The 25,932-nt window shown below is 44.6% G+C and overlaps 1 protein-coding gene across 3 annotated transcripts in view; it reads left to right on the top strand.

Moving 5' to 3' along the window:
* Nucleotides 1-557: 557 nt before the first annotated feature.
* GRHL1 (grainyhead like transcription factor 1) overlaps nucleotides 558-25,932 on the top strand; it is a 53,304-nt gene continuing 27,929 nt past the window's right edge. For 2 of the 3 annotated variants that reach the window (XM_082215550.1, XM_082215548.1), the window contains exons 1-8: nucleotides 5,360-5,427; nucleotides 5,666-5,852; nucleotides 10,417-10,487; nucleotides 14,352-14,742; nucleotides 16,655-16,731; nucleotides 17,574-17,730; nucleotides 19,703-19,814; nucleotides 21,291-21,385. In XM_082215550.1, the coding sequence (XP_082071676.1) occupies nucleotides 5,375-5,427; nucleotides 5,666-5,852; nucleotides 10,417-10,487; nucleotides 14,352-14,742; nucleotides 16,655-16,731; nucleotides 17,574-17,730; nucleotides 19,703-19,814; nucleotides 21,291-21,385 (1,143 nt within the window). In that variant the 5' untranslated portion in view covers nucleotides 5,360-5,374. Of the gene's footprint in view, nucleotides 768-5,359; nucleotides 5,428-5,665; nucleotides 5,853-10,416; nucleotides 10,488-14,351; nucleotides 14,743-16,654; nucleotides 16,732-17,573; nucleotides 17,731-19,702; nucleotides 19,815-21,290; nucleotides 21,386-25,932 lie in introns of those variants that run through there. The other variant, XM_082215549.1, reaches the window with a different exon arrangement.

Raw genomic sequence — 25,932 nt, 5'->3', positions numbered from 1 at the left:
GAGAGAGGATGCTTACAAAAGCTTTGATTTTTGACAGATTTTAATGTTATTGGCTGTTCCACTTATAATCTGAATGGGGGTGGTATTTGCCTGTGTGCTTTTTCATTTTAGGTTGAATTCTTCCCTGTGTCTCCTTCCTCACCACTCCTAACCATTTACAGCAGAGGGAACACCACCCAATATGATTTTTATCTTGCCCTGATACTGCTCCCACTGCATGTACAATTTGTCATGTGTCTGTCATGTGAGGAGTATGCACTTGTCACGTGGTGTATGCATTGGAGTCTGATTAGCCTGTTGATGGGGCAAAAGTGTGTGATTGGTGCAAATGACCTGACAGGACAGAAAGCGATTTCCCGCATACTCCATATGGGAAACTTTTCTCCGAACATCAAATGCACAGTCTAGTAGGCCCAGTTTCATCTCTAGGAATTCAGCGTAACTAGTTCTGTCAGGGCTGAGCCTTCAGTGCCACCTGAGGGGAGATGAGAACTGTGCCAATGGAGCAGAAATACACCAGAGCAAGGGGGAATTGCTGTCGCTCAGAGAAAGTCTCAGCGGAAGCCTTAGGACGAGACTTATATGCATTACGATGTATTTAAATTTGATTGGTTGGCAACTGAATTCTAGAAAGTTCTCTAGTAGCTCAATTGTGATTAGCTAACGTTGGTCACGCGGGAGGTAATCTAGTGAAGGAGAGACTCGATTTTATGTGAAATGAGATGAATGTGTTTTAGAATCCAGTTCCCAGGATACTTGAGGACGAGGTAATACGTGATTTTAATGTATGGTGTGTACAAAGCCTTTGTGGAGAGGGGTCATGTTGGTTGTCATAGGCCAGGCATCCCCTACCTTCGGCCCTCCAGATGTTTTGGACTACAATTCCCATCATCCCTGACCACTGGTCATGTTAGCTAGGGATCATGGGAGTTGTAGGCCAAAACATCTGGAGGCCCGCAGGTTGGGGATGCCTGTCACAGGCCAACCAAGAACGTTGGTTTTTTTGCAATTGCTTTGCAAAATAAAATGAAGGCTTGCCCTCTAGCTGTTGCTGGGTTTACAGCTCCATTGCCACTGATGATGGACCATGCCGACTGAGGCTGATGCAAGATGCAAGCCCAACAGCATCCGGTGGGCACCAGGTTGGGGAATGCTAACACAGAACAAGGTGTTGATGCAGGGCAGGGCAGAGGACAGTGGTTCCCTTTCCATATTACTAAATATGCATTTTGTGAGGGAACAAAGAGTACTGTACAGCATTGCACCAATCTTGCACAAATTTTGGGAAGCCCTGGTGACTGTATGGGCAGAGCTGTCAGATTTCAAATTAAGGGTTCTGCCTGTATTCCTCAGCGCGGCTGCTGCGCCTCCCTTGCTTGCTGGTACAAGGCAGCCTCTAGTTTTGCAACACAGCAGCCTAGGGAGGAGAATGGGTCGCCAGTAGTGATGGCATGGGTCGGGAGGCGGAGCACCCTGATCCTCTCCCGCTGACTCGGAGGCCCTTAGAAAAAGTATCCCTGGCGATCTCCTGCTTGCAAATCCTATTTCAAGGGTAAATCTCTCTGATCTGGATCCACAGAACCTGATGACAAGAGACTAAGAAAGGGCATTTGTATAATACAGTGCTTTTCCATACAGTGGTACCTCGGGTTAAGAACTTAATTCGTTCTGGAGGTCCGTTCTTAACCTGAAACTATTCTTAACCTGAGGTACCACTTTAGCTAATGGGGCTTCCTGCTGCTGCCGCGTCGCCGCCACGCTATTTCTGTTCTCATCCTGAGGTAAAGTTCTTAACCCGAGGTACTATTTCTGGGTTAGTGGAGTCTGTAACCTGAAGTGTCTGTAACGTGAAGCGTCTGTAACCTGAAGTACCACTGTACTAGGTATTTTGCCAGCTTGTGGCTCAGGCATGCTAGGGATGGGGAAATAGCATTTGTTGTTGTTAGAATAGATTTATATCCCACATTTTTTTCTCCAAGGAGTTCTAGGTGGTGGACATTGTTCTTCCCTCATCTCATTTAATGTCCTCAACAACACTGTGAGGTAGGGTTAGTCTCAGAGGCAGTGACCAGCCCAAGGCCATTCAGAGAGCTTCATGGCCAAGCGGGGGTTTAAACCTGGTCTCTTAGGTCCTACTCTAACCACTACACCACACTGGCTTTCGTTGTCACTCATAGAGTCACAAGAGCAGAATGAAGTGTGGACAGCACGCAGGCTTTGTCACATGTGATTAAAACACTCCTTGAAAGCTTATTTCTTTCTATTCTATTTTTCCTGGTGCCAGCACAGAAAAGGCCATGGTCTCATTGTTAGAAAATATTCATACAGCACTTTCCCAAAAGGTTTCCCGCAGACAGCTTCCGGGTCATGTGGCCAGCATGACTAAGCTGCTTCTGGCGAAGCAGAGCAGCACATGGAAATGCCATTTACCTTCCCACCGGAGTGGTACCTATTTATCTACTTGCATTTTGATGTGCTTTTGAACTGCTTGGTGGGCAAGAGCTGGGACCGAACAATGGGAGCTCACTCTGTCATGGGGATTCGAACTGCCAACCTTCTGATTGGCAAGCCCAAGAGGCTCAGTGGTTTAACCCACAGCACCACCCACGTCCCACCTTCAGTAGGCCTACTTTGAGTAAAAAACTCGAATTCCACCCCATATATGTCTTACTGGAGTTGCCAATCAGCAGAAAGTTACTTTTTGTTTAAGACCTGCTTGTTGGTTTAAATTCCCGTTCTGTGTAAGTGTGTAGGAGAGAAATCCGAAATACCTGTGCTTTGTGACCCATCCACAAGGTTCCCTGGGCTCCGCAGGCTGGTTTCTATTCCTCAGTGGCAAAATACAAAGCAGCATGAGCTGTTACAAGCAACATTGTTCTTTGTCAAATGCATGAAGCGAACTGAGAATGTGGTTTGTGTGTATAGAGTAAAAATACAGCTATAGGTTTCCATAAGACTTTTGCTTCAAGGACTGATGGTATCTCACATTTCATGCAGGTTTTATTCCTCCCCTACCCGTTTTTCAGCCCCTGGCAATATTTTAAGCAAAACTTAAATTTTGTCTTAAATACTAACTAACCTTTGTGTATGCTGAAGGGGAAACAGTGTTTTAAATGGGTGTGAACCCAGATCTGGCAGTATTGATTCAACAGCAGACCCTCCAAGTGTCCCTATTTCCCAGGGGCAGCCCTGGATTTACAGAAGCCGTTCCGGTTTCTGATTTGATCCCGGAATGTTCCGCTTTTCCTTAGGACGTCCCTATTTTCACTGGAGAAATGTTGGAAGGTATGGAGTTATGCGACCTCCGAGCCAAGGAGATAAGTAACTATACAACCTTTAGAAGACATCTGAAGGCAGCCCTGTATAGGGGAGTTTTGTAATGTTTTATTATGTGTTGGAAACTGCCCAGAGTGGCTAGAGCAACCCTGTCAGATATGCGGGGTATAAATAATGAAGTTGTTGTTGTTGTTGTTGTTGTTGTTGTTGTGGAATAGGACGTCCCTATTTTCACCGGAGAAATGTTGGAGGGTATGCATCAGCTGAGACATCTTCTTGCAAAAAGTACCCCCCAAAATAACCTTTTGTCTAAAAATAACTCTTCTTTTTGAATGCTCCAAGATGTCCTCACACCAAACTAAGGCTGGTTTCCAACCAGCTCTAAGCCAAAAGTAAGCTCTTTGGATACTACTTTGCTAGTGGACATAACCCAGCACATGCTTGCTTATGGGCACATTAAGACCTCAGAGTAAGTGGATTTAGGGAACTAAATAAACAAGCCGCTTTATGAGTTTATTCAGCAGTGAGTCACAGCTAATGAAAAGCTTCACTTGAAACTGGTGCTTTGCAGTTATTGGCCTGGGTCCTTTCTGGACTGCGAGTAAGTCCAGGAAGGTTTTCATTTTGGTACTGCTTTTACACAAAATTTGTGCAGAGAATAAATGCATGCGATACTGAAGATATACATGCCTTGGGGTAGCTCTGGGTCGTTTGTGTTCCAAGGGTGACCAAAAGCCATTGGTATTGCATTGTCAACCTCTAGCATTCAGAAATCAAGATTATAGTTTTAAAACACAGTTTGAAATATTTCGTTTATGCCATTGGCTTTTCAAATATAGAAGCCTCAAATACAGTAAAGACTTCTTCTGAAGCTTTCCTCCCCCCTAAAAACATAGGTGATTTATTTTTATTTTTTACTTCAAATATTATAAGCTCGGGACAAAATAACTGGGAGGTCTTCGTTCACTGTCAAAGCACGTGTCTTAGACGGCAATCCTGTATGCATTTACTTGGGACTAAAGCTCACTCAACTCAGTGGAACTTGGTTCTGAATGCATAAGATGGCATTGTTCAGGCATCCCCAACATGCGGCCCTCCAGATGTTTTGGCCTACAACTCCCATGATCCCTAGCTAACAGGACCTGTGGTCAGGGATGATGGGAACTGTAGTCCAAAACATCTGGAGGGCCAAAGGTTGGGGATGCCTGCATTGTTAGACATACAAAATCCTATGTTAGACCTGTTGTCTGGTTCCCAGGAGTTTCAGGCATTCAAATCAGACATCCCTGAGTTAGATAGGCCAATCATCTGACTAGTTACAAGGCAGATATTTTAATGTATAATTAAGCTCTAAGCACAATGCCTCTTGGAAAAAATATCAAGATAAAAGTTTAATTAAAATTCAGTTCATCCTCTCCCAGATCTCTTTAGAGCTTGGTCAACAAAAAGCTAGTCTACGTTGGAGGTTGTGCAATTCTTGGTTTCTTCTTTCTTTCTTTCTTTCTTTCTTTCTGAAAAAAAGAATGGAATGTTTATTAAAATATATGTTCTGAAAGCTTAGGTGGTAAGTTCCATCATGGCTGGAGGGCAGCCAATGAGAGGGCCTCTCTGTTCCCTTCCTGCATAATGATATATCCCTAGCAGTAAACAGTGATGATTGGGCAAGAGGGTGGAAGCAGTTAGTTTGAGTGTGCAAGCCCTTTGCATGGCTAAAAGTGTTCCAGATAAAACAATGAGGTATTTCTGAAGAATTCAAAGACTGTGATTCTTCTTCTTATGAAGTTGGTACATGATAGGATAGCAAGCTTTTCCACCAGAGCAAAGAACAGCAACATAACTGCATGTTCAAAATGTTCGACAAGCACACCAGTTTTTGAGAAACTGATTTTCTGTCTCTGCTGCTGTGTGCAGGGGGAACTAGCAGACCCTCCAGAACATTGTCTCAACGTACCCAGGGCTCATTCACCCACTCACTTGGCCTGTACTCTGACTGTATCCTGTACCAATTAATCCCCCATGGTTCAAGAGTTTTTCTCTTCATTTTGTAGCTGTGCCTTGCAAAAATCCAATCTTACCCACTGAATCAGAATCTTACCAGATGCTCAGAAAATCCAGAGAGGGGTTTGGCTTAAGTGAGCCTCAATTCAGCAGGTAAGGTCGGATTTTTGCAAGGCACAACTGCGGAACAATGAGAAAAGTTCTTGGACCTGCCTGGGGCAATTAATTGGTACACAATGCAAACAAAATGTGGATGAGCCCTTAGTTGGGTTCCTTGCACAACCTCGCATGCGTGGTGGAAGTGCTTAGACGTCTGCACAGACCTCTTTGGGTCCCAGCCCAAAGTGTGTTTTGTAATTGTGTGTTTTGTTTCATCTCCCTCTCTATGAAGCAAAAGGCCAGTTTTGGTTCTTCAGAATGAAGCGCTCTACTCCCAGAGGCGACCCTACACCAGCGAGGATGAAGCTTGGAAGTCCTTTCTCGAAAACCCTCTTACAGCAGCTACCAAAGCCATGATGAGCATCAATGGGGATGAGGACAGCGCTGCTGCCTTGGGACTGTTGTATGACTATTACAAGGTAACAACGTTGGCACTTGGCTAGGACTCGTAAAACAGGCCAGCAGAGTGTGCTTTGTTGTTTCACGTGCCTTCCTTAAAGGGGAGAAAGGCCATGCCTTTTACCACTTAGCTGGGAACATGATACAGCTGCTTTTGTAGTGGCTACAAATAATAAAATAACAACTTCTGGTTAGATGACTCAAAAAGGAAAAACAAGTATTGGATAAGTAACTTTTCCAGTTGTCTAAGCAACCTGTTCTGGAATCTCTCTTTAACAGGGCAAGGCGTTGGTAGTAGTTGGCATACTTTGCTTTTGGGTTCTCTCTCTCTCTCTCTCTCTCTCTCTCTCTCTCTCTGTGTGTGTGTGTGTGTCTTTCCTTTTCAGTGATGTCCATTGAAACAGATTGGCAGGGAAACGCTCCTTCACACAACATGTGATTGATTTATGGAATTCCCACAGCCATACAATAACATTGAAAGCTGAACTGCCCCCCTTTAATGCTCTTAGACATATTCATAAAGGACATGCTCTGTGTGTAGCACCGTATTTCAGAGGCAGCAGGCCAGTTACTGGGGCAGAGGCAGAAGAGGGCTCTTGCCTCCATCCTTCCCTGCTTGTGGACTCCCAAAAAGACATCTGATTGGCCAGTGTGGAGAAGCAGGCTGCTGGGGTAGATGGTCTGTTTGGCTCATCCATTGAAGCTGCTCTTACGTTTTGACTTGTCCGTGCCCAAATTGTAGTATATCTCCTGGGAAATGAGCACCTAATTCTCTTTCTTTTCAACCCACCTTCCTTATAAACAACTGCATAGCCCTGGAAGGTTTCCTCATTCTGAGTTTTCCTATAGTAGATTAAATGGAAGAGGCGCTAACCTATTAGAAATGTAATGTATCACTTGGTTAAAGCTAAGCTGATGTGTGGAGTTCTCTTCTACCAGATGCAGCTGCAGCTGCGGTCAAGGCCCTTTTGAATTAAAGTTGCCATCAGGGACAGCCTTGTGAGGAGCAAAGCAGTACCCTATGTTTGCTCACTTCTTCCTTTTCCTCTTCATTGAGTCAGGAGAGAGTCTCCAAGCGTAATCCTCCTTTGCCTTGCTCTGGTAGCTTTGCACTGCCTTGTGCTTTATACTAGAGATAAGTAGGACTCCAATTCCCATCAAACCCACCACCACCAGCAATAGTCATTGGTCAGGAGTGATGTGGGTTGCATTGCCAACAGCATCTGGAGGGCCACGCGTTCCCCCACACCTGATTTATGTAGAATTGCAGCAATTATCAGTATGTGTACCCAGTGCCATGTGAGGTGTGCCTTTTGACTGACCAGAGCATGTCCCATTTGGAATGCCCCGTTTCCTTCCTCTTTCCAAGCATCTGAGTGCTTCCCAGTTCCAAAACTGGGGGTGGGAGAGCATGCCCCCTCACCCTTGGTTGGCCAGGTGAAGAAATAATCATCATCATCATCATAATTTATTTATACCCCACCCACTCTGGGTTGGGTTTCCCCAGCCACTCTGGGCGGCTTCCAACGAAATATAAAAAATACAATAAAAGATCAAGCATTGAAAACTTCCCTAAACAGGGCTGGTTGGGTTTCCCCAGCCACTCTGGGCGGCTTCCAACAAAATATAAAAAATACAGTCAAAGATCAAACATTAAAAACTTCCCTAAACAGGGCTGCCTTCAGATGTCTTCTAAAAGTCATATAGTTGTTTATTTCCTTGACATCTGATGGGAGGGCGTTCCACAGGGTGGGCGCCACTACCGAGAAGACCCTCTGCCTTCAAAAAGAGCTCCTTCAGCTCTTAATAGCTATGTAAGCACCCGAATTCTTAGAACTGAGGGGACAAGGAAAGACTGTTAATTATGAGCTCCAGGGCAACAGAGCCTCATGTTAACAGTGGTCCCTAAAACTAGTGTCGCCCACTACAACATAGAATAAGAATAGAATATCAGAGTTGGAAGAGACCCTGAGCATCATCTAGTTCAATCCCCTGCAGTGCAGGACTGTGTTGCCGTCCCGTACAGGGATTGAACCTGCAGCCTTGGTGCTATCAGCACCACACTCTAACCAAGAGGCTCAGTTCTGTGCTTTAATATATGCTTGCTCTGAATACCCCAAAACCAGTCAGACCGGCTATAGGACTTGAGGGGCTACTGGTCTGATCTGTCAGTGCTGTTGTCCAACCACCACCAGCTCTTAGCTTGTAAATAATAATAAAAAAGCTTTCACAAGCCTTTCACAAGAAGAGTTGGGCAACAAGAGAAACTTAGCTTCGCAGCTGTGGGCCTTGGAAGCCTCCTTAACAAGCACACACTCATCTCTGAGCAAGGAAAGGTATCACCCTCAAGCTTTTCTACAGACAAATCATCGTCTTAAGGCTGAGCTCCTACCAACTAACTGGGTGTGTTTGCATTAAATGTTTTCTTTTTGTGCTTTGTGTGGGTGTAAAGAAAAACAAAGCCAAGCAGACAGATTAAGTTGTAATAAGTTAGTAACCGCATTTTAGCTTGGCACATCTTCCATACCTCCCTGCTCCATTTGGGAAAATCCAGGGGGGGAAATCAGTGGGCTAAGGAATGCTGCCCTTTCTCTGCTTGCCCCTACTTTCTTGTAAATGCCACCCTGATCCTAATTAGCATTACAAGCCAAAGACAGGTTTCGGAAATGTGATTCCCATCCGCCCCCCTTTTAATGTGCATGTCCACCCCTAATGTGTGGGCCAATGGGATGTAGTGATTCAAGTGTTCAAAGCCCCACTTGGCCAAGAATGAACCTCGCTTGGGTGCCCATGGTGCAGTCACTGCCTCTTAGCCTCACCTTCCTCACAGGGTCCTTTGGGGAATACATAAGACAGTGGAGGGCCAGGTACGCTGCCTTGAGCACCTTTGGAGAGAGAGAAAAGGCAGAATATAAATGCAAGAAATAAATAAATGCAAATAAGGGTTTAGCTTGGATGCGTGACATGAGAATTTCTGAAATGTGCAAATTAGCAATGAAAGATCCACATTCTGAAAATTGCAGCCCTTACTTAGAATCCTAGAATTGTATAGTTGGAAGGGATTGTGAGGATCATCAAGTCCATAGCTGTCAACCTTCACTTTTTTTTGTGAGAAATTCCCTTATTCCACTGCCATTTCCGGCTGCTTCCTGCTGCTATCCTGGATTGTTAGATATCCCGTAGACTGTCCCTGGGACAGGTGAGGCTGCTGATCCCTTATTTTTGAGGCTGCTGATCCTTTATTTTCAAATCTGAAAGTTGATCAAGTCCAACCCCCTGCAGTGCAAGGATATGCAGCTATCCCATACGGGGATCGAACCTGCAACCTTGGTGGTGTTAGTTATTAGCCCTAACCAACTGAGCCAGGTTGACTTCATGGTTGACTTGCAAGGGAGCTTACACTTTCGGTTCTGTGTTCTTCCACTGCCCACCACCCTAAACATATGCAGCATTTTAATCTCTGTCTCACTTAGATTTGCTAAGCTTGTGCTGGAAGCCATTTACTATAGCATTTAAGAAGTTTTCATCAGCTACACTGTCATTTACGTGGTGTGCATTTGCCAGGCAAAATGTTTAAATGCAAGGGTGTTGCTGATACAGCATATTTCAGAGCTGGAGGATGTTGAGCTAATTCCACCTCATGTGAAAATTGGTTTGTGTATCTAGTCTTCAAAGTAGAAACTGGCAACTGTTGAAATTATGGTTTCTGCTTATATACTTCACGCTTTATTTGTTTCAACTAGCCTTTAAGCCAGTGTTTCTTAAGAGGGGGGAAAATGTGTTATGTTTGCATTATTCAGAAGCATTTAGCAACTTACAGATACAGGAATGAGACCTGATTCTTAGCGAGCAGGATTTGAAATACGAGCAGTGGTAGAAAATTGATAATATATTAAACAGAAGAATGTCTTAGGTGAAATGTTTATTAGAATACAGTATGTAAATGGGATGGGATTAAGAATAGCATGGAGGGAAAGATGGGAAGTCAAAGCTTAAAGAGAAATGCATAAAAGATTTGGAATCTGGAATTCATATGTAAAGATTTTAAAATTTAATTAAAAAATTGACTCCCCCATCCAAAAAAAGGGGGGGATGAGAGCTTGTTCTTTAAAAGGGAAGGGTTATACCCAGAAATATTTCTCTTGGACTAGACCCATTGCAGTCAGTGGATAATTGCTTTCAATGGGACTACTTTGAGCCTGACTTAATCAAACGCAACCCAGGCTTTGGAATAGAGGCATGGAGGAAAGAGTTAGAATTTGGGAAGTTTACGTGATGCTTTGCCACGATGATCCCAAACCTGTTTGGGAAGCAGTTCTGCGACTTCCAACTCATCTTTTCTGCTAGGCTTGGGACACAAGGTAGAGGAGATGACGAATCAAGTTATTCTCCGCAGACAGTTGCAAAGCCAGAATCAAAAAGCCTGTGCCTTTAAATAATATCAGCAGTAGGTAACATATCTCTTGTCTTTCCCGTTGCTACATTGTGGTGATGCTTTGAATTAAAAGAGAACTTGCTTATATAATGTTCTCCTACTAGGTTTCAGTTCATTCTTTTGTGTGTTGTTGTTTTTTGTACCTGAAGGTTCCCCGGGAAAGGAGAACGTCAGCAGTGAAACCAGATGTAGATCATTCTGACCAAGAACATGGCAAAAGGTTCAGTATTCAAACTTGAAATGCTTTTTTTTAAAAAAAAGAAAGTAAGAAAGAAAGATAGTTGGAGGCAACAGCATCTCGAAGGCCAGGGGTTCCCCATCTCTGCTCCTCAGGTATCACATGAATGAAGTTTGGCCAACGGTATCCACTTTTGTCCTTGCCTGGTGGCAGGCAGAGCAAAGTAAATAGAGATGAGTAGGTCCATGTTGGCAGGCCTGACCATTCACAAGAGGAGTAGCACTAGAATGCCTAGAGTCCTAGGAGTTCTCTTTGTGGCCAGGAACCCTGTCCGTCAAGGTAAAAAGATCATAGAGCTGCTGTGGAAGATGCAACGTAGCTTGAAAAGTTGGAGGTGCATGATGAGTTTCAACTGCCTCTTTTTTTGATAGCTCCAGGTTGCCACAAATTTATTAATAATACTCCCATGATGGAAACACATATATTGGAAAGATGTTGTTCTGCCTGTTCCTATGTGGAATGTACCTATTGATGGGGATGTCTTCAGCCTAGGCTTGGAAAGCCATGGCTGCACATCAATGGTATGATTGTTTTTACGGTAGCTAGTGAATGGAGTCAAGGCACTGGAAGACAACTTAAAAGGACAGACTGTTCATTTCCCTTTACTCTGTCTGGTCCACATCCACTCACCCAAAATGGGTTGGCTCACGTCATTCAAATTGTAGTGAGGTAACGGCAGGGAGCAGGCAGGTCTGTGCTAGAAACAGAGTTGCTGAAGGATGAGGGAAAAACCCGACACCTTTACAGGTAATGATTTCTCCAGTACTGGATGTATCAGAATTATTGCATCATTATGTTGATGCGTAAAATGCACTCCATGTGAATTTTAAAGCTATTTATGTGGATAGTCTTTGGCTGCACACATTTTATTCTGAAATCAATGGAGACTGAGTACTTGCATTTTGTACATTATCCACACACAATCTAGTTTTGTTGCATTGTTGTTTTTTGCCCATCCTGAGAAACTGGAAATAAAATTTCATTGCAGATTTATTCTGAGTTACCCTGCAGTGTGTCCATTTGAAAAGAGATGGTCCTGGTAATTGGGGTGGGGGTTGCATCCATGCATATCCAGTGATGTGGGTCATACCAAGATGGCAATCACCACTTCCTTCGTTCACCCGGGGCATGTGCCTGGAGGAAAAGGCACGAATAACATAATCAACGGGGAGGGTTTTCAAATGTGTATCAAGTAATTATACATGGCTTCGTGGATGGCAGGATCTAGACTAAATCAAGATTGAAAGCAGCATGTTGAAGAAGAGCATTAAAGATTCTGGATTGAGAAAAGCTACGGTTTTTGTGCTACAAATGCGTTGGTGTGTATGCAGCCGTTCTCTCACCAGAGTATAACCAGAACAAGAAAGCTCAGTGGAGAAAAACTCAAAGGCAACTGAACACTGTTGAGGGCTCATCATTAAGTCTACCTAGTGGCAGTGAAGGCAGCAAAGAAGGTAGGCTTTGCTGCTCCATTGCGTCCACATGGTGCTGTCCAGCAGAGCTTTTCCGGGTAGTGCGGGACCATTTATAGTCTGGCCTAAAGGAGGTGGCAGAACTGACAGTAGTTTGCTGTGACTTGTTTGCAAAGCATTTTGAGGATAAAATTGCTTGCATCTGCCAGGACTTGGACTCCACTGCTGAATCTTGAGAGGTTACCCAGTGTACTGTCTAGTCCTGCTACGTTGGATGAGCTTCAGTTAGTAAGGCTTGAGGATGTGGAGAAGGTGCTTGGATCAGTCAGGGCAACCACATGCTCTATGGACCCTTGCCCCTCTTGGCTCATAAGAAAAACTAGCAGGGATGGACAGCTGGCTGGGTCAGGGAGGTGATTTACGGCTCCCTGCAAGAGAAGGTGGTCCCTGCCAGCTTGAAGGAGGGAGGAGTAGAATCATTCCTCAAGAAAAGCCTCATTGGATTTGGAAAATCGAAGTAATTATTGGCCAGTTGCCAATCTCCCCTTATTGGGCAAGATTCTTGGGTGGGTGGCTGCAGATCAGATCCAGGCGCTCTTGGAGGAAACTGATTTTCCAGATCCAGTTCCATTGGGGTTTAGGCTCTGTTTTGACACAGAAACTGCTTTGGTCGCCCTGTACCTCTGTCAGAAGAGAGACAGTGGAAATGTGTGCTTGTTAGTTCTTCTTGACCTCTCAGTGGCTTTTGATACACTGGCTATAGCCTTCTGGAGAGGCCGTCTGAGTTGTGGGTGGGTGGCACTGCTTTACAGTTGTGCCAATCTTTCTTGGATGGTTGTTTCCAGAGAGTGATGCTCTTTGGCCCTGTTAAGCCTTCAACATGGGGTTCATCAGGCTTTGATTTTATCCCCTATGCTGCTTATATCTATATGAAACCGCTGAGTGGGGTCATCTGAAGTTCTGGAGTATGTTGTCAGTAATGTACTGATGACACACACCTCTGCTTCTTTGTATCTGCAGGTGTGGCAGTAGATGTGCTGGACTGTTGTCTTGCCTTGGTAATGGCCTGGATCAAAGCCAGTAAACTGAAACTCAATCCAGATAAGGCTGAGGCACTGTTAATGGGTGGTTCCTTATACCAGATGGATGGAAGGTCGCCTGCTTTTGATGGGGTTACATTCCCTCTGAAGTGGCAGGTACACAGCTTGGGGACACTTCTGGACCCCTTGCTGTCACTTGAGGCTTAGGTGGCCTTGGTGGCATGGAATGCCTTCCATCAGCTTCAGTTGGTGGCACAGCTGTGCCCCTATGTGGACAGGTATAGCCTTACCTCTGTCATCTGTGCTCTGGTAACCTCTAAGTTAGATTATGCAATGTGTTATACGTAGGGCTGCCTCTGAAGATGGTTTGGAAACTGGACCTGGCACAGAATTCAGCAGCCAGGTTGCTCAATGAGGCAAGACAGTTGAGCATATAACACCAATACTGACCCGACTGTACTGTCTGCCAATTAGTTTCTGGGCCTAATTCAAAGTGCTGGTTTTGACCTTTAAGGCCTTAGACGGCTTAGGACTGCAAAACCTCTAGGACCGCATCTCACCGTACAAACTGACCTGGATCCTACAACCATCATCTGAGGCTCTTCTTTCTATGCCTCCTCTGCAAGAGGTCTGGAGGGTGGCAACATGAGAACAGGCATTTTCTTCATTAGCTCCCTATTTGTGAAATGCTCTCCCCAGGGAGGGTTGCCTGTCACCTTCATTACATACATTCATCTTCTCCCAGACCTTTGGCTAATTAAACAATCCATAGCCTTTTAAACTGGGGTGGGTGGGTGTGTTACTGTTTTTGTTTGTTATTATGGTATGTCTTTTTGTGTTTTTATATTGTAAACCGCTCTGTGATCTTCGGATGAAGGGCAGTATAGAAAGTTAAATAAGAATAAGAATACACTGGGAAACCCCAGTGTATGATCTGAAGGCACATGAAGCCATCATCTTGCTGAAGTTAAGCAAATCCAGTGCTTGGATTGGGTACCTGGGAACCTCATGTATGCTGCCTTGGTTCCATGATGGAAGATATATGGGGCATTAATGCAGGGCTGGCCCTAGACATTTTGGCACCTGAGGTGGGCCCCCAAATGGCACCTGGCTCCTTGCCAGGGAAGAAGCCATGAAGGAGAGCTACACCAGGAACAAGGAGGGAAGGAAGATTGACATTGGAATCTGCTGCCCTAGTGGATTCTGCCGCCTGAGGCAGTCACCTCACTTTGCCTCATGGGATGGCCGGCCCTGTATAAATGTAAGACGGGGGAAATCCTTCCCAGAGAAGGGAGTTGACATGAGGCAAGCTTGGGCTCCAGGGCCTGCCATTTTAGAATTTTTTCCCGCCTCCCACTCCCAATTGCTTAATCTGCCACCTCTCATTTGTTTAGGAACTGTATACCGAACATGGCGGAACAGTCGCTCATTTCTGCTGGGGAAAACCGAGTGCAAGTCTTGAAAAACATGCCTTTGAATATCGTTCTTCCGCACACTTCCCAGATGGGTGTTGACAAGCGGGGCCACCTGACTACTCCGGACACGACTGTCACGGTCTCCATCGCATCCATGCCCACCCATTCGATCAAGACGGAAACTCAGCCGCACAGCTTTACAGTGGGCATCCCTCCAGCTGTCTATCACCCAGAGGCACCTGAGCGGGTGGTGGTTTTAGACAGGAGCCTGAGTGCTGACCAGTTTAGCTCCAGCGCCCAGCCTCAGAATTCCCAGCGCCGTACTCCGGATTCCACCTTCTCAGAGTCTTTCAAAGAAGGCGTGCAAGAGGTACAGAAACAACCTGCCTCTTTTGCTGAGCATGCTCTGTCCAGCACTTGACACATTGAGGGTGGCTGGGTTTGCCACGGGAGCACAAAAAAGCCACAGGCTGCAGTGTTGAGCTGCAGAAATGTGGCTTCTGGAGCATCTTGAAAGTAAATTGTTAAGGTTGAGATCCTGTTGAATTCCATAGAACTTTCTGAATAGGCATGCACAGGGTTGCACTGCAATTTACAGTGGAACCTTGGTTCTCGAACTTAATCCGTTCCGGGAGTCCATTCGACTCCCAAAACTGTTTGAAAACCAAGGCCTGGCTTCTGATTGGCTGCAGGAGCTTCCTGCACTCAAGCGGAAGCCACGTTGGACGTTCGACTTCCGAAAAACATTCGCAAACCAGAACACTTACTTCCGGGTTTACGGCATTCAGCAGCCAATTTGTTCGTCAACCAAGCCAAGGTACCACTATACATGTATTTAAGAAAAGCAGCTTTTGAACCCTTAACACAGTGGTGGAGATCCATTTTTCAGCCTCAGGGCCATAGGCTATCATGGGTGGTTTTCTGGGGGGCTGCATATCAGTGGTGGGCGGGGCCTGAAGCAGAAGTGGGCGGAGCAATGTACAAGAATCGTTTCTTCATACAGTAAACTAGATTCTGTTTGTGCAAAAGCCAGAGCTTTCACTACATGCATACTCATGTGCAAGGCACATGTTCTCTCACATTCTCTCTGTCTCTCTCTCTCTCACACACAACCTTCCATCCAGGCAAGAAAGAGGCATTTCAAGGACACATTCCAGCCAGACAACAGCATTCAAAAGTTGCAGGGCAGAGTAGTGGGTGTCACCTGGGCGAAAGCCCTTGGAGCCAAATAAGAGATGCCTGAACGGCTTCATTTGCCCCCTGGGTCAGAGGTTCCCCACCCAGTTTGCAGATAGATTCAAAGCAGTTTGGTAGACCTTGGCTGACAAACCTCCGAAGCCAGAGCAGTCGATGAATAATATATATTTTTCCCCAGTGGCCTTCTCAGTTACTAGCAAAAGCAGAGTAAATTGTGTCGGGTAGTAAAAACTTTGAAATAAATTTATGCTGAATAAGGCATCATGCAAATTTGATTTAGTTTATAAAAACTAAATAAATACAGGTGGCTCACGTAATCACAGAAAGTTTGACCTTTTTCTTAAAAGTCCACAATGCCTACAAGTCCTGTCGATAAATAATTATTGCACCCCTTCTTCCCCTTGCCCATCTGATTTAGCGCACTGCTCCTTAATCTGTGCATGGGTATCAGGTTCTCTTTAATTCTTATGTAAACCTGAAATATCAATCCGGTGGATTAGAAATAGAAGATTTTCTCAAAGGCCTGTGGGTGTAATGTACTAAATTTAAAACAAAAGCAACCACTATAGAATGCGAAATCACTAGCAAAAGCACATGGCTCATTTTACAGGGCAGAGAGAGAGAGCTCCTTCAGCTTGAATGTGTGGTAATGATATCAGCACGGCAGGAATATGTACATGATCTGTGTGTTTAAAAAAGAAAAAAAGGAAAAGTGTGCTAAATGCAGCATCACAGAAAGAAACAGCTGTGGACCTAAGCGTAAAACCCTCTAAAACTCAGAATACCTTGTTCATATGTCAGAACGGGAGCAAAGCTTTTTCTTCTTATAGGGCTCTTGAAAGATATTGGAAATGCCACACTTTGAAAGTGTGAAAATCAGCTTTTTCCACAGTGCCCTGCCTTGTGCTGGCCTAGTTTTTTCTTCCCCCCACCCCTGGTGCACATATTAAGTGGACGGCAGTAAACATGCCAAGTTAAGGGGCATGTTAAACACTTCATTAATGATAAATTTAGGACTGGACCACTGTTGTTGTTGTTGTTTTTAAACTGCCAACTATGCTTGAAACAATTATTAATACTTTCAGGTTTTCTTTCCTGCCGAACTGAACCTCCGGATGGCCGGCATGAATTCTGAAGACTACGTGTTTGAAAGCATTGCTGGGTAATCTCCTATCCATTAGATCCAACTGTTGTGAAATTCTCTCCCTCCCTCTCTGGCACACAGTAGGGCTTGACTTGGCACACCCTCAGTATTGCTCTGCCTTCTTGCTTACGCTCCCTGCTCATGCTTGTGGAATGGAAGACGTGAACCCCGGTGGGTGGCAAGCTGAGTGGATGATCACCTGGACTTGCCTAGGTTTTAGTGTTATTCCCTGACATGTTGCACTGACTGCTGGGCTGAGTACACAGCCATACATTTAAAGCACATGAATTCTCTCAGGATTCTTTGGGAGAAGCCACGTGCTTTAATTGTATGTTGCGTGCAGCCTGGGCTTCTGCTGTTTGAACCCCGAGCTCAGGAGAACTAGCATACCCGCCACCATTTTCCCAATGAAAATACGGACATCCTGTTCCATCATCATCATTTTATTATTTATATGCCGCTGAGATGAGCTTGGGCAAGTCACCGTCTTGTCCTATCCTACTGCATGGGTGTGTTGTGATTGGTGATGATAACAGGATATTGCCCCATGTGCACCAGCTTGAGCTCTTAGAGCATGAATTTGACTGATAGACAGATAATCGCCGTATGCCTGCTCAGAAGAGATTTATAGGGTGTAAAAGCATAACTCATAAAATGTCTATAAAGAGAGAGCTTTTTAACTTACCCTTTGTTCCCCCTGCCCAATATCTTTGAATCATGATTTGCTAGTCCTAAATAAACAGATTTCATGATTTAGAATGTCATTACACTAAAAAGTAGCATTTGTGTACACCTTTGTTATGTTCAGATTCTTTCCAGATATAATTGGCTCCTAAGTCTTCCCCCTTCTGGTTTTTCAGGAACAACTTCGAATACACACTGGAAGCTTCTAAATCGCTTCGGCAGAAGCCCGGAGATAATACAATGACGTATTTAAACAAGGGCCAGTTCTATCCCATTACACTGAAGGAGATGAGTGGTGGTGAAGGAATCCATCAGCCCATCAGTAAAGTTCGAGTGAGTTGACACACTAGGAACTATGTGGGAGGAGAAGCTGGCAGCAGTGGCGGGCTTTGGGCTCTCAAATTCCAACACTAAAATTCACCCCCAGGCCTTTCACGTTCCATTCTGCAGCATTGTTGTGGCCACCCCTGCAGTGTGGCATCTAGTGCGGCCAAACCAGTCGCGTGCCCTAAAACCACCTCTGCTGTAAGTGCAGTGAAAAATTTTAGGAGTCCAGCGGAATTAGTCACCGATGTTCCCAAAAAGGGTGTGCAGTGATTCTGGCAGTAAGCTGGGCACAATGTTCTGCATCAGCTGTAGTTTCCAGTCATTTTCAAGAGTGAAGAGCATATTGCAATAACCTAATTTAAACTTGATATTGTGAATATGCACAATGGGTTGTAATCAGTTAAGCCAGATATTTGGAGTAGACTTGAAATCAATGGGCTAAAAGTAGGAATGGAGGAGAAATTATATTCAGTTCACACTGAAAGAAAAAAAACCTACCTACAGTAATTTGCAGTTTCCAAAACAACTTGAGAACTAGTGATCCCTCAAAATTTACTCTTCTTTAGATTTTGCAATATAGTTCTCCAGCCAAGTAATGTGTACATATACTGGGGGGAAGAATACATTAAAAATGCACATGTTAGTGAAAATAACGTACCCAAAAATACATTCTACTTGAGGAAATTTCTTTGGAAAAATAAGTATACAGTATTGGATAAAATTGCATACGGATGTGAATTATTAGGAGAAATCTGCATGAAAATGCTGGTGAATTTTCATGAAGCCTTTTAAAAATAAATAAATAAATTGCAAAGTGATGTGGAAATGTGGAAAATGGAACTCAAAGATGGGAAAAACGAGAAACTGCAATTGGCCGAAAGTCACGACAAAAGTCCACTGATTTCAAAGGGTTTACATTGTGTATGACTTAGCTGAATGCAACCCATTTAACTGAATGCACACCTATGGGTTATTGGGATTCGAGTTTGCTTTGCTTCTTCTTCTTTTTTTAAAAAAGAAGAGCTACCACACAGGAATGGAGTCACCAAGTCAGCTTACCCCCAAAGGCTCCTCCCCGCCCCCCGGGTCATTTATTGCCAGTGCATTTTAATTATTTGTTCAGTGGCCAAATAAATCAACTAGGTCCCTAGTTTCTCTCCGTATTTTTGGTGTTGCTTTGAATGCCATTGGATCAAGGGGTAGCTCTGGCACTTTTCCGACTCTTGCTCCCACCCTGTTAATGGTCAGGGAAATTCTTTTCACAAGCCCACCCATGTGGGCAGATTTTGTGAAGCTAAATAGCAAGTTGTTGAGCAAGGATGGGGAGCCTGTGGTCCTTAACGTTGGGCTACAGTTCCCATGGAACGCGGGTGGCGCTGTGGGTTAAACCACAGAGCCTAGCGCTTGCCGATCAGAAGGTTGGCGGTTCGAATCCCCGTGACGGGGTGAGCTCCCGTTTCTCGGTCCCTGCTCCTGCCAACCTAGCAGTTCAAAAGCATGTCAAGTGCAAGTAGATAAATAGGTACCGCTCCAGCTGTGCGCTTTCCGTGTGCTGCTCTGGTTCACCAGAAGCAGCTTAGTCATGCTGGCCACATGACCCGGAAGCTGTATGCCAGCTCCCTTGGCCAATAAAGCGAGATGAGCAACGCAACCCCAGAGTTGGCCACAACTGGCCTTAATGGTCAGGGGTCCCTTTACCTTTACCTTTACCTTACAGTTCCCATAATCCTTCACCACTTCTGAAAGGCCACTGGTTCTGCACCCCTAGAAAATCAGAGGCATCTACATATATCTGAGTAGCTGTGTTCGCACTTCAGCTTAAAAAGGCCAGCAGAATTGCCTAGATTAAGCTACCAGCTTAATAAACACTTTGCTTCCTTCCCTGTGAAGTGTCTTTGCCAAAGACCCTCTGGCCTTTATGTCAATTAAGCTCTGCTCTCTCTCTCCTCCTGTCCCTCTTTTTCCTCCTCTTTTGAAGAGTGTCATCATGGTTGTATTTGCCGAAGACAAAACCAGAGAGGATCAACTCCGGCACTGGAAGTACTGGCACTCTCGGCAGCACACAGCCAAACAAAGGTGCATTGACATAGGTAAGAAATCATCCCAGCTGCAGGTGCCAGGACAGCGCTTGGTAGGATTCAGTTCTCTGCTCACGTTCGTTCTTTCTTTTTACTGCACATGCCCAAGGCTATCTTTTGGCCACTGTTCAACATGGCTCCAGTTCTTGTTCATTACAGTTCTTTGGTTGCGCGAGAAATATTCTAAGACATCCTAATCTTTTGGGTGAGGGGGCAGCTATACATCTCTGAACGTATAATGGGGTACTTGCGCTAATTACCCAAATGGGTGGGTCAGCACTTATAAATCAAGATGTTCCTAGACTACAACTCCCATCCTCCTGGCCATGTGTATTAGGGCTGGTGGGAGTCCAAGAACACATGGAGACCCCCATAGGTTAGCCACTCCTGGTCAATAGCATGCAGTGGGGGTTGTAAGATTGCATAATCTTCCGTGACTGGTACAAATTGGTTGCTTTTAGGCCCGTTTTGGTGTCAGATGATGCTATTTCTGTGTTGAGTTGCCTTTGGGGCTGCTGAAATCTGTTACGCTTGTTTTCTGTCTTCTGCGGGAGCCGCAGACTTTCTGAACAGCCGTTTTCTGAACTTTGATCATCCCCCCCCCCACCCCACCTCCGAAAAAGAAAACCAACCCAACCGTCTGATTATATTCCTCTGTTTCTACCATCACCCTCCCGAGAAAGCAGAGTTCAGTTTTTAATTCCTAGAGTGTTTGGGTCTAGTAGAGGCTGCTTTGTAGCTCATGCCCTGTGCTCCAGTGTCCCTTGGCCCTTAGTCCTGAACGTGTGTAGATGAGTTGTGGTGACTCAAGGTAGAAGGGAAAGGCACTCTGCACATGGGCAAATCTGCTGTCGCTTATTACTCAGGTGTTTTGGAGGTGAGCTGCTGGTGTTGTTAAACAGGTTCCAGGAATGAGTTGAGTCCCTGGCACAACTCAAGCTCCAGGTAGAGTTGGGGCAGGGAGATGAAAGATGGCATTGCAGATACCTGCTTGCCTACAGCTAAGCTGTGATTGGCCAGATTCCAGGTTCCTTTGGTTCAAGGTTGAGTTGCACTCCCAGCCCTTTCCTCCTGTGAATAAAAGGAGGGATTAATCACTTGGCACTTAAAGGCAGACGCAGACGCAAATCTTCCTTTATTATTAAAGGGTGTTTTTTTATTATTATCAAGAGTATATATCCTTGTTATGCTGGGGTGACATTTATCGTACAAAACCACAGGGCACGGCAAGGATAGCAGGTGCCACCTCTTTCCTTTTAGAACTTTATGTTTCATTTCCTGATTTATTTATTTTTGCTTTTTAAAAATAAAAATCAAGCTTATTGCAGAGATGCCCACAGGCAACAACTCTTGGTTGCTTTTTTATTGCTCTCCAAGACATCAATGTTCTTCCAAGATGGAAGAAAATAAATGACGCTATACTAGGCCTGTATGTAGCATCAATAGATTAACATACTATATTGTGTGTGTGTTTTCTCTTATCAACAGCTGACTATAAGGAAAGCTTCAACACGATCAGTAACATTGAAGAGATAGCCTATAACGCCATTTCCTTTACTTGGGACATCAATGACGAAGCAAAGGTAAGCATTCAGACTTATTTTTCCTGGCCCCTTTTTTTGTGTAAAAGGGGAGAAAGGAGGTGTATCTTAACATGGCATATCGTTAGATTTTTATTTGCTTTGTGCTTTTAAGAAATAGTTGCTGGAGCATTGCCAAAGTGTGTTTGAATACAAATAAAGTGTTTGTTGTTTTTTTAAAGTGGAGGGACAATCAGTATTGGGGATTGACGTTTCAAGTTCTTCCTTGCTGCTCCCAGCCCCCCAAATCAGTTTAACAGAAGGAAAGTGAGCAGGAACAGGAGAGTGAAACAGGCTCCTGCAAAAAGTAGAAATTACTTCAGCATGTTAGTGAATTATTACATAGAGACCTACGAGCTACCAGGTGCTTTTAGGGCTTGTTCTCTCTGAGGAGACTGCCTGGCAAGATCTCAGACTGCTACACCTATTCAAACAGACGTCTTTCAGCCACCTAAGTTTAAACAGAGGTGTGTTTGCAGGCTGCGACTTGCAATCCTATGCAAACGGCCCATCTCTTCTGTCAAAGTGTCATTTTGTGTCAGATTTACTAGTCACCTTCTTAGTCCCCTTTTGCTATGCAGACGTCACTAAACAGCACAATGCAGCCTTCAGGTGCCTGGTACTACAACTCCCATCAGCTCCAACCAGCACGGGGGGCGGGGGGTGAAGCCTTGTATAATGGACATATTGCATTGGGAAAGTTTTCCGCTTCATATTGTGGTGCGATGCAGTTAAGTCTGGTGGGAAACCTCCTAGGTTTTATTGCTAAGCCTTCAAAGAGTATGCAAAGCCACTTGTAGGCTGAGCTGACAAGCTTGCTTTTGCCTTGACACGAGGCTACTTTCATGCCATGGTCTTAGAATTATTTGAAATAATTTTAGAATAATTATCACATAGTTCTGAAATAATGGTAATTTGAGGCCCATTTCAAATTGAAGCTTCAAATGAAGACAATGAACAGATGGACTTCCTTCCCTTTTGCAAACTTAGCCAGTGGTACCTGTTTAAAGTTTAAAGATGCTCTCAAGGCTAATAGAAAAAAGAAAAAAAAATCAGAATAAGCATGGAAAATTGGGAAACACTGGCCTGTGAGTGCTCCAGTTGGAAAATAGCCTTTACCAAAGGTGTCTTGAACTCTGAAGAAGCACAAACTCAGGATGAAGGGTAGAAACAAGCTAAGAGGAAGGCAAGTTTAGCAAATCCTCACCATGATCAGCTCTTGCCCGGAAACCCATATCCCCAGTGTGGAAAGACATGTGGATCCAGAATTTGACTCCACAGTCACAGACACACCATTAGGACTGTCTTCATGGAAGGCAATCTTATTCTGCTACGAGTGATCGCCAGGAAAGGGTCAAAGGAGGGGGCTCTGTTAGGTCAGAAACACCCAGAGGTGTTGGATAGCATGGACTACATTTTCCATATTTACTGATGGCTCTGGTGGCAGCATCTAGGACAGCTTTGGGCTGACTGCATCCCCCTCACCATCTTTGACCACTGGCCATGCTGGCCAAACAATATATGGGGATGCAAGTTTGGGGATTGACACGTCAAAGTGGTTTACAACACTACATTACAACATTTAAAAAGCCATACCAAAAAAAGTATTTAAAGACTTGACAACAATTTAAAAGCAAAAAGGGTTATTCAGAAATAAGCTGCGCTGAGTTCAATGGGAGTTGGAATGGTTGGAATGGGGTGTCGGAATGGTTTAGCCATAACCTGGAAGACCCCGTTTGAAATCTCTGTGTCCCCTTGAATTCCCCAGGGGAATCCGAGCCTCCCCTCCCCTCCCTTCCATCTGTAATATAAGAATACAGTGGTACCTCTGGTTACGTACTTAATTCGTTCCAGAGGTCCGTTCTTAACCTGAAACTGTTCTTAACCTGAACTTTAGCTAATGGGGCCTCCTGCTGCCGCCGCGCCGCCGCTGCATGATTTCTGTTCTCATCCTGAAGCAAAGTTCTTAACCCGAGGTACTATTTCTGGGTTAGCGGAGTCTGTAACCTGAAGCGTATGTAACCTGAAGTGTCTGTAACCCGAGGTACCACTGTAATGATACTGGCCTACTTTACAGGGCTTGTCGTAAGGGGTATTGAGATAATGCAAGCAAAACACTTGGAATATGCAGGGGAAAGTGTCACATCAAGTTATTACATCCTGTTTATCCTCTCTCTTGCCCCTCCCTGCAAGTGTGTGTGGAAACCAGGGCTGTGTTTAACCTCGGCCATTTGCAGCCATGACATTGTAAAAGCCTCATGTTGACCGAAGAGAACTCCACATGGGACTCTGATAGCAATAGTTTAGGTTAATCCATTGTGGGTCATACTGAAGAATGTGGAGAGTTTTGGTCTTTACTGGCACCTAAGAGCATCTGTGTGGAGATTGTAGGGACCCCTCTCCTCAACCTCTCTATTCCCTGTCCCCCCTCCCCAACCTAGGCTGGCTCTGCCATTAAGCGGCATGAGGTGAACTCGCCTCAGGCCGCGAAGGTTTGTGTATGTGCAGCATTGGCAAAATATTGGACAGGGCTGTGGGCTTCATACACACCATACATTTAAAGCAGATTGGATGTGGCTTCTTCCAAACAAACCTGGGAACTCTGGTTTACCTCTCACGGAGTTGTAATTCCCAACACCTTGTAATGAACTACAGTTCCCAGTATTCTTTTGAGAAAGTCATGTGTTTTAAATGTGTACAACACAGCCTTGTAAGCCAGACAGCCAGCCTCCTCCTAGGAGAACACTCTTCTGTCCCTAATGTGGAAATAAGATTCAGCTGCCAATCTGGTCCACTTGTGGAATGCAAGGGTGTCATGTTGTCCTTCACAGTAGGCAACAAAATGGTCTTGGTCCGGCCCAGCTGTCTCGCATTTTGGTCCCCCCCCCCAACACATCAGAGAGATGAAGCCGTTTGTCCTTTCTCTAGTACAGACACCCCCAAACTCGGCCCTCCAGATGTTTTGGGACTACAACTCCCATCATCCCTAGCTAACAAGGCCAGTGGTCAGGGATGATGGGGATTGTAGTCTCAAAACATCTGGAGGGCCGAGTTTGGGGGTGCCTGCTCTAGCTAGTCTGGGTGATCTAGGCAACCATTCAGAAGGGAGGAAATGGGACGGGCTTTCGCAGTTGAATTGGGCAGTGGACTCTTTAAAGGAAGGATTTGTGAGCAAGAGGAGGCAGTGATTCGGGGATGGGCAGTAGAATTTGTTCCAAACCTTTTATTGCAAAATAAATATTCCCCTTTCACCATGTAACCCTGACGTGTTTATCCTTCCAACCCAAATGGCAGTGTTTCAGCACCTGATGCCTAAAATGGCATTACTTTGTCAAGTTGGTATCGGTTACCAACCTGAGAATCTAAAATGCTATAATCCTTTGGCGAACTGGCTCTTTGGGGCACTGGCAGCCATAGAAGCACATTTCCGCAGGTGACAATAGCTTCATTCAGTATGCTGCTTCATCTTTGTGTCTTGCAAAGTAACCCAGTCATTCAAGTGTATCCTCATGGTCTTCGTGCTAAAGTGAGTGGTATTCTCCACACTACCACAACAAGCAAACTGAAACATCATGGCCAAGTCACTTACTTTGAGATCATCCAAGTCACTGGGCAGATTCTGAAAGGGAAGCTGCTACGTTTTGAACCAGCAACATCAAAATTATGCATCACACAACTTCTGGATTCTTTTTTGCATGTTGGTTGCATATGTGCGGATGTTTTACCCAAACCTACTCAAGTTGCATATTCTAAATTGATGTCTTGGGTTTTTTGCAAAACACTGGGGAAGGAGGGAGACCGTAGAGGGTGTATAGATACACATTTAGGAGTAAGGACAGGTAGCTAGGTGATGTTTGCCAGTTGCTGTACATGGTCAGTATTTGTAAGCAGATTTAGGGTTTGGGAAGTGAGTGACCAAGGACCACTGTATCTTATAGTGCATTCATATTCATTTCTACTCAGTAGACATGAGTAAATCTCATTGTGTTCTGTGTGACTTACCCCCAAGTAAGTGGATATAGGATTGTTGTATTGGAATGGCTATACTTTAGTTTTCCCATGCAGCTTGCAGGCCTGACAGGGTAGATTCATTAGTTCCCTGTTTTCTTTTGGGCTTTCTTCTTAAGTGCAGTTGCATATTTCAGAAAATCATCATCCTGTTGTTCTTTTTTTTTAACCCTCCCCCCCACCTTTTTATTTATTTATACTGACCTAGTAAAATCAACAATGATTGCGATGCAAAAATGACCTATATACGTTCTGGATTGCTATGCTTCCTAATTTATTTATTTTTCCCCCCTTTTCTGTGTGAATGTATTTGATGGTGGTTCTTGATCAGATTACTTGTAGACAGAGCAGCAATTCTTTCCCACTGCTCTGATCTTATCGGGAGGAGGCTTAGCCAATTTCAACAATTTTTATTGCATGGTTCATTTGACTTGCTTTTTCTTTCTTTCTTTCTTTCTTTCTTCTTTTTTGACAAAGGCCTTGTGTCGTGCAGTACTGTACGGAACCCCTACTACATTTATTGTCATGTGGATATTGATGGT

This window comes from Podarcis vaucheri (genome assembly GCF_965113315.1).
Source record: "Podarcis vaucheri genome assembly, chromosome: 3".
NCBI classification, from domain to species: Eukaryota; Metazoa; Chordata; class Lepidosauria; order Squamata; family Lacertidae; genus Podarcis; species Podarcis vaucheri.
This window is presented reverse-complemented; position numbering and strand designations above follow the sequence as displayed.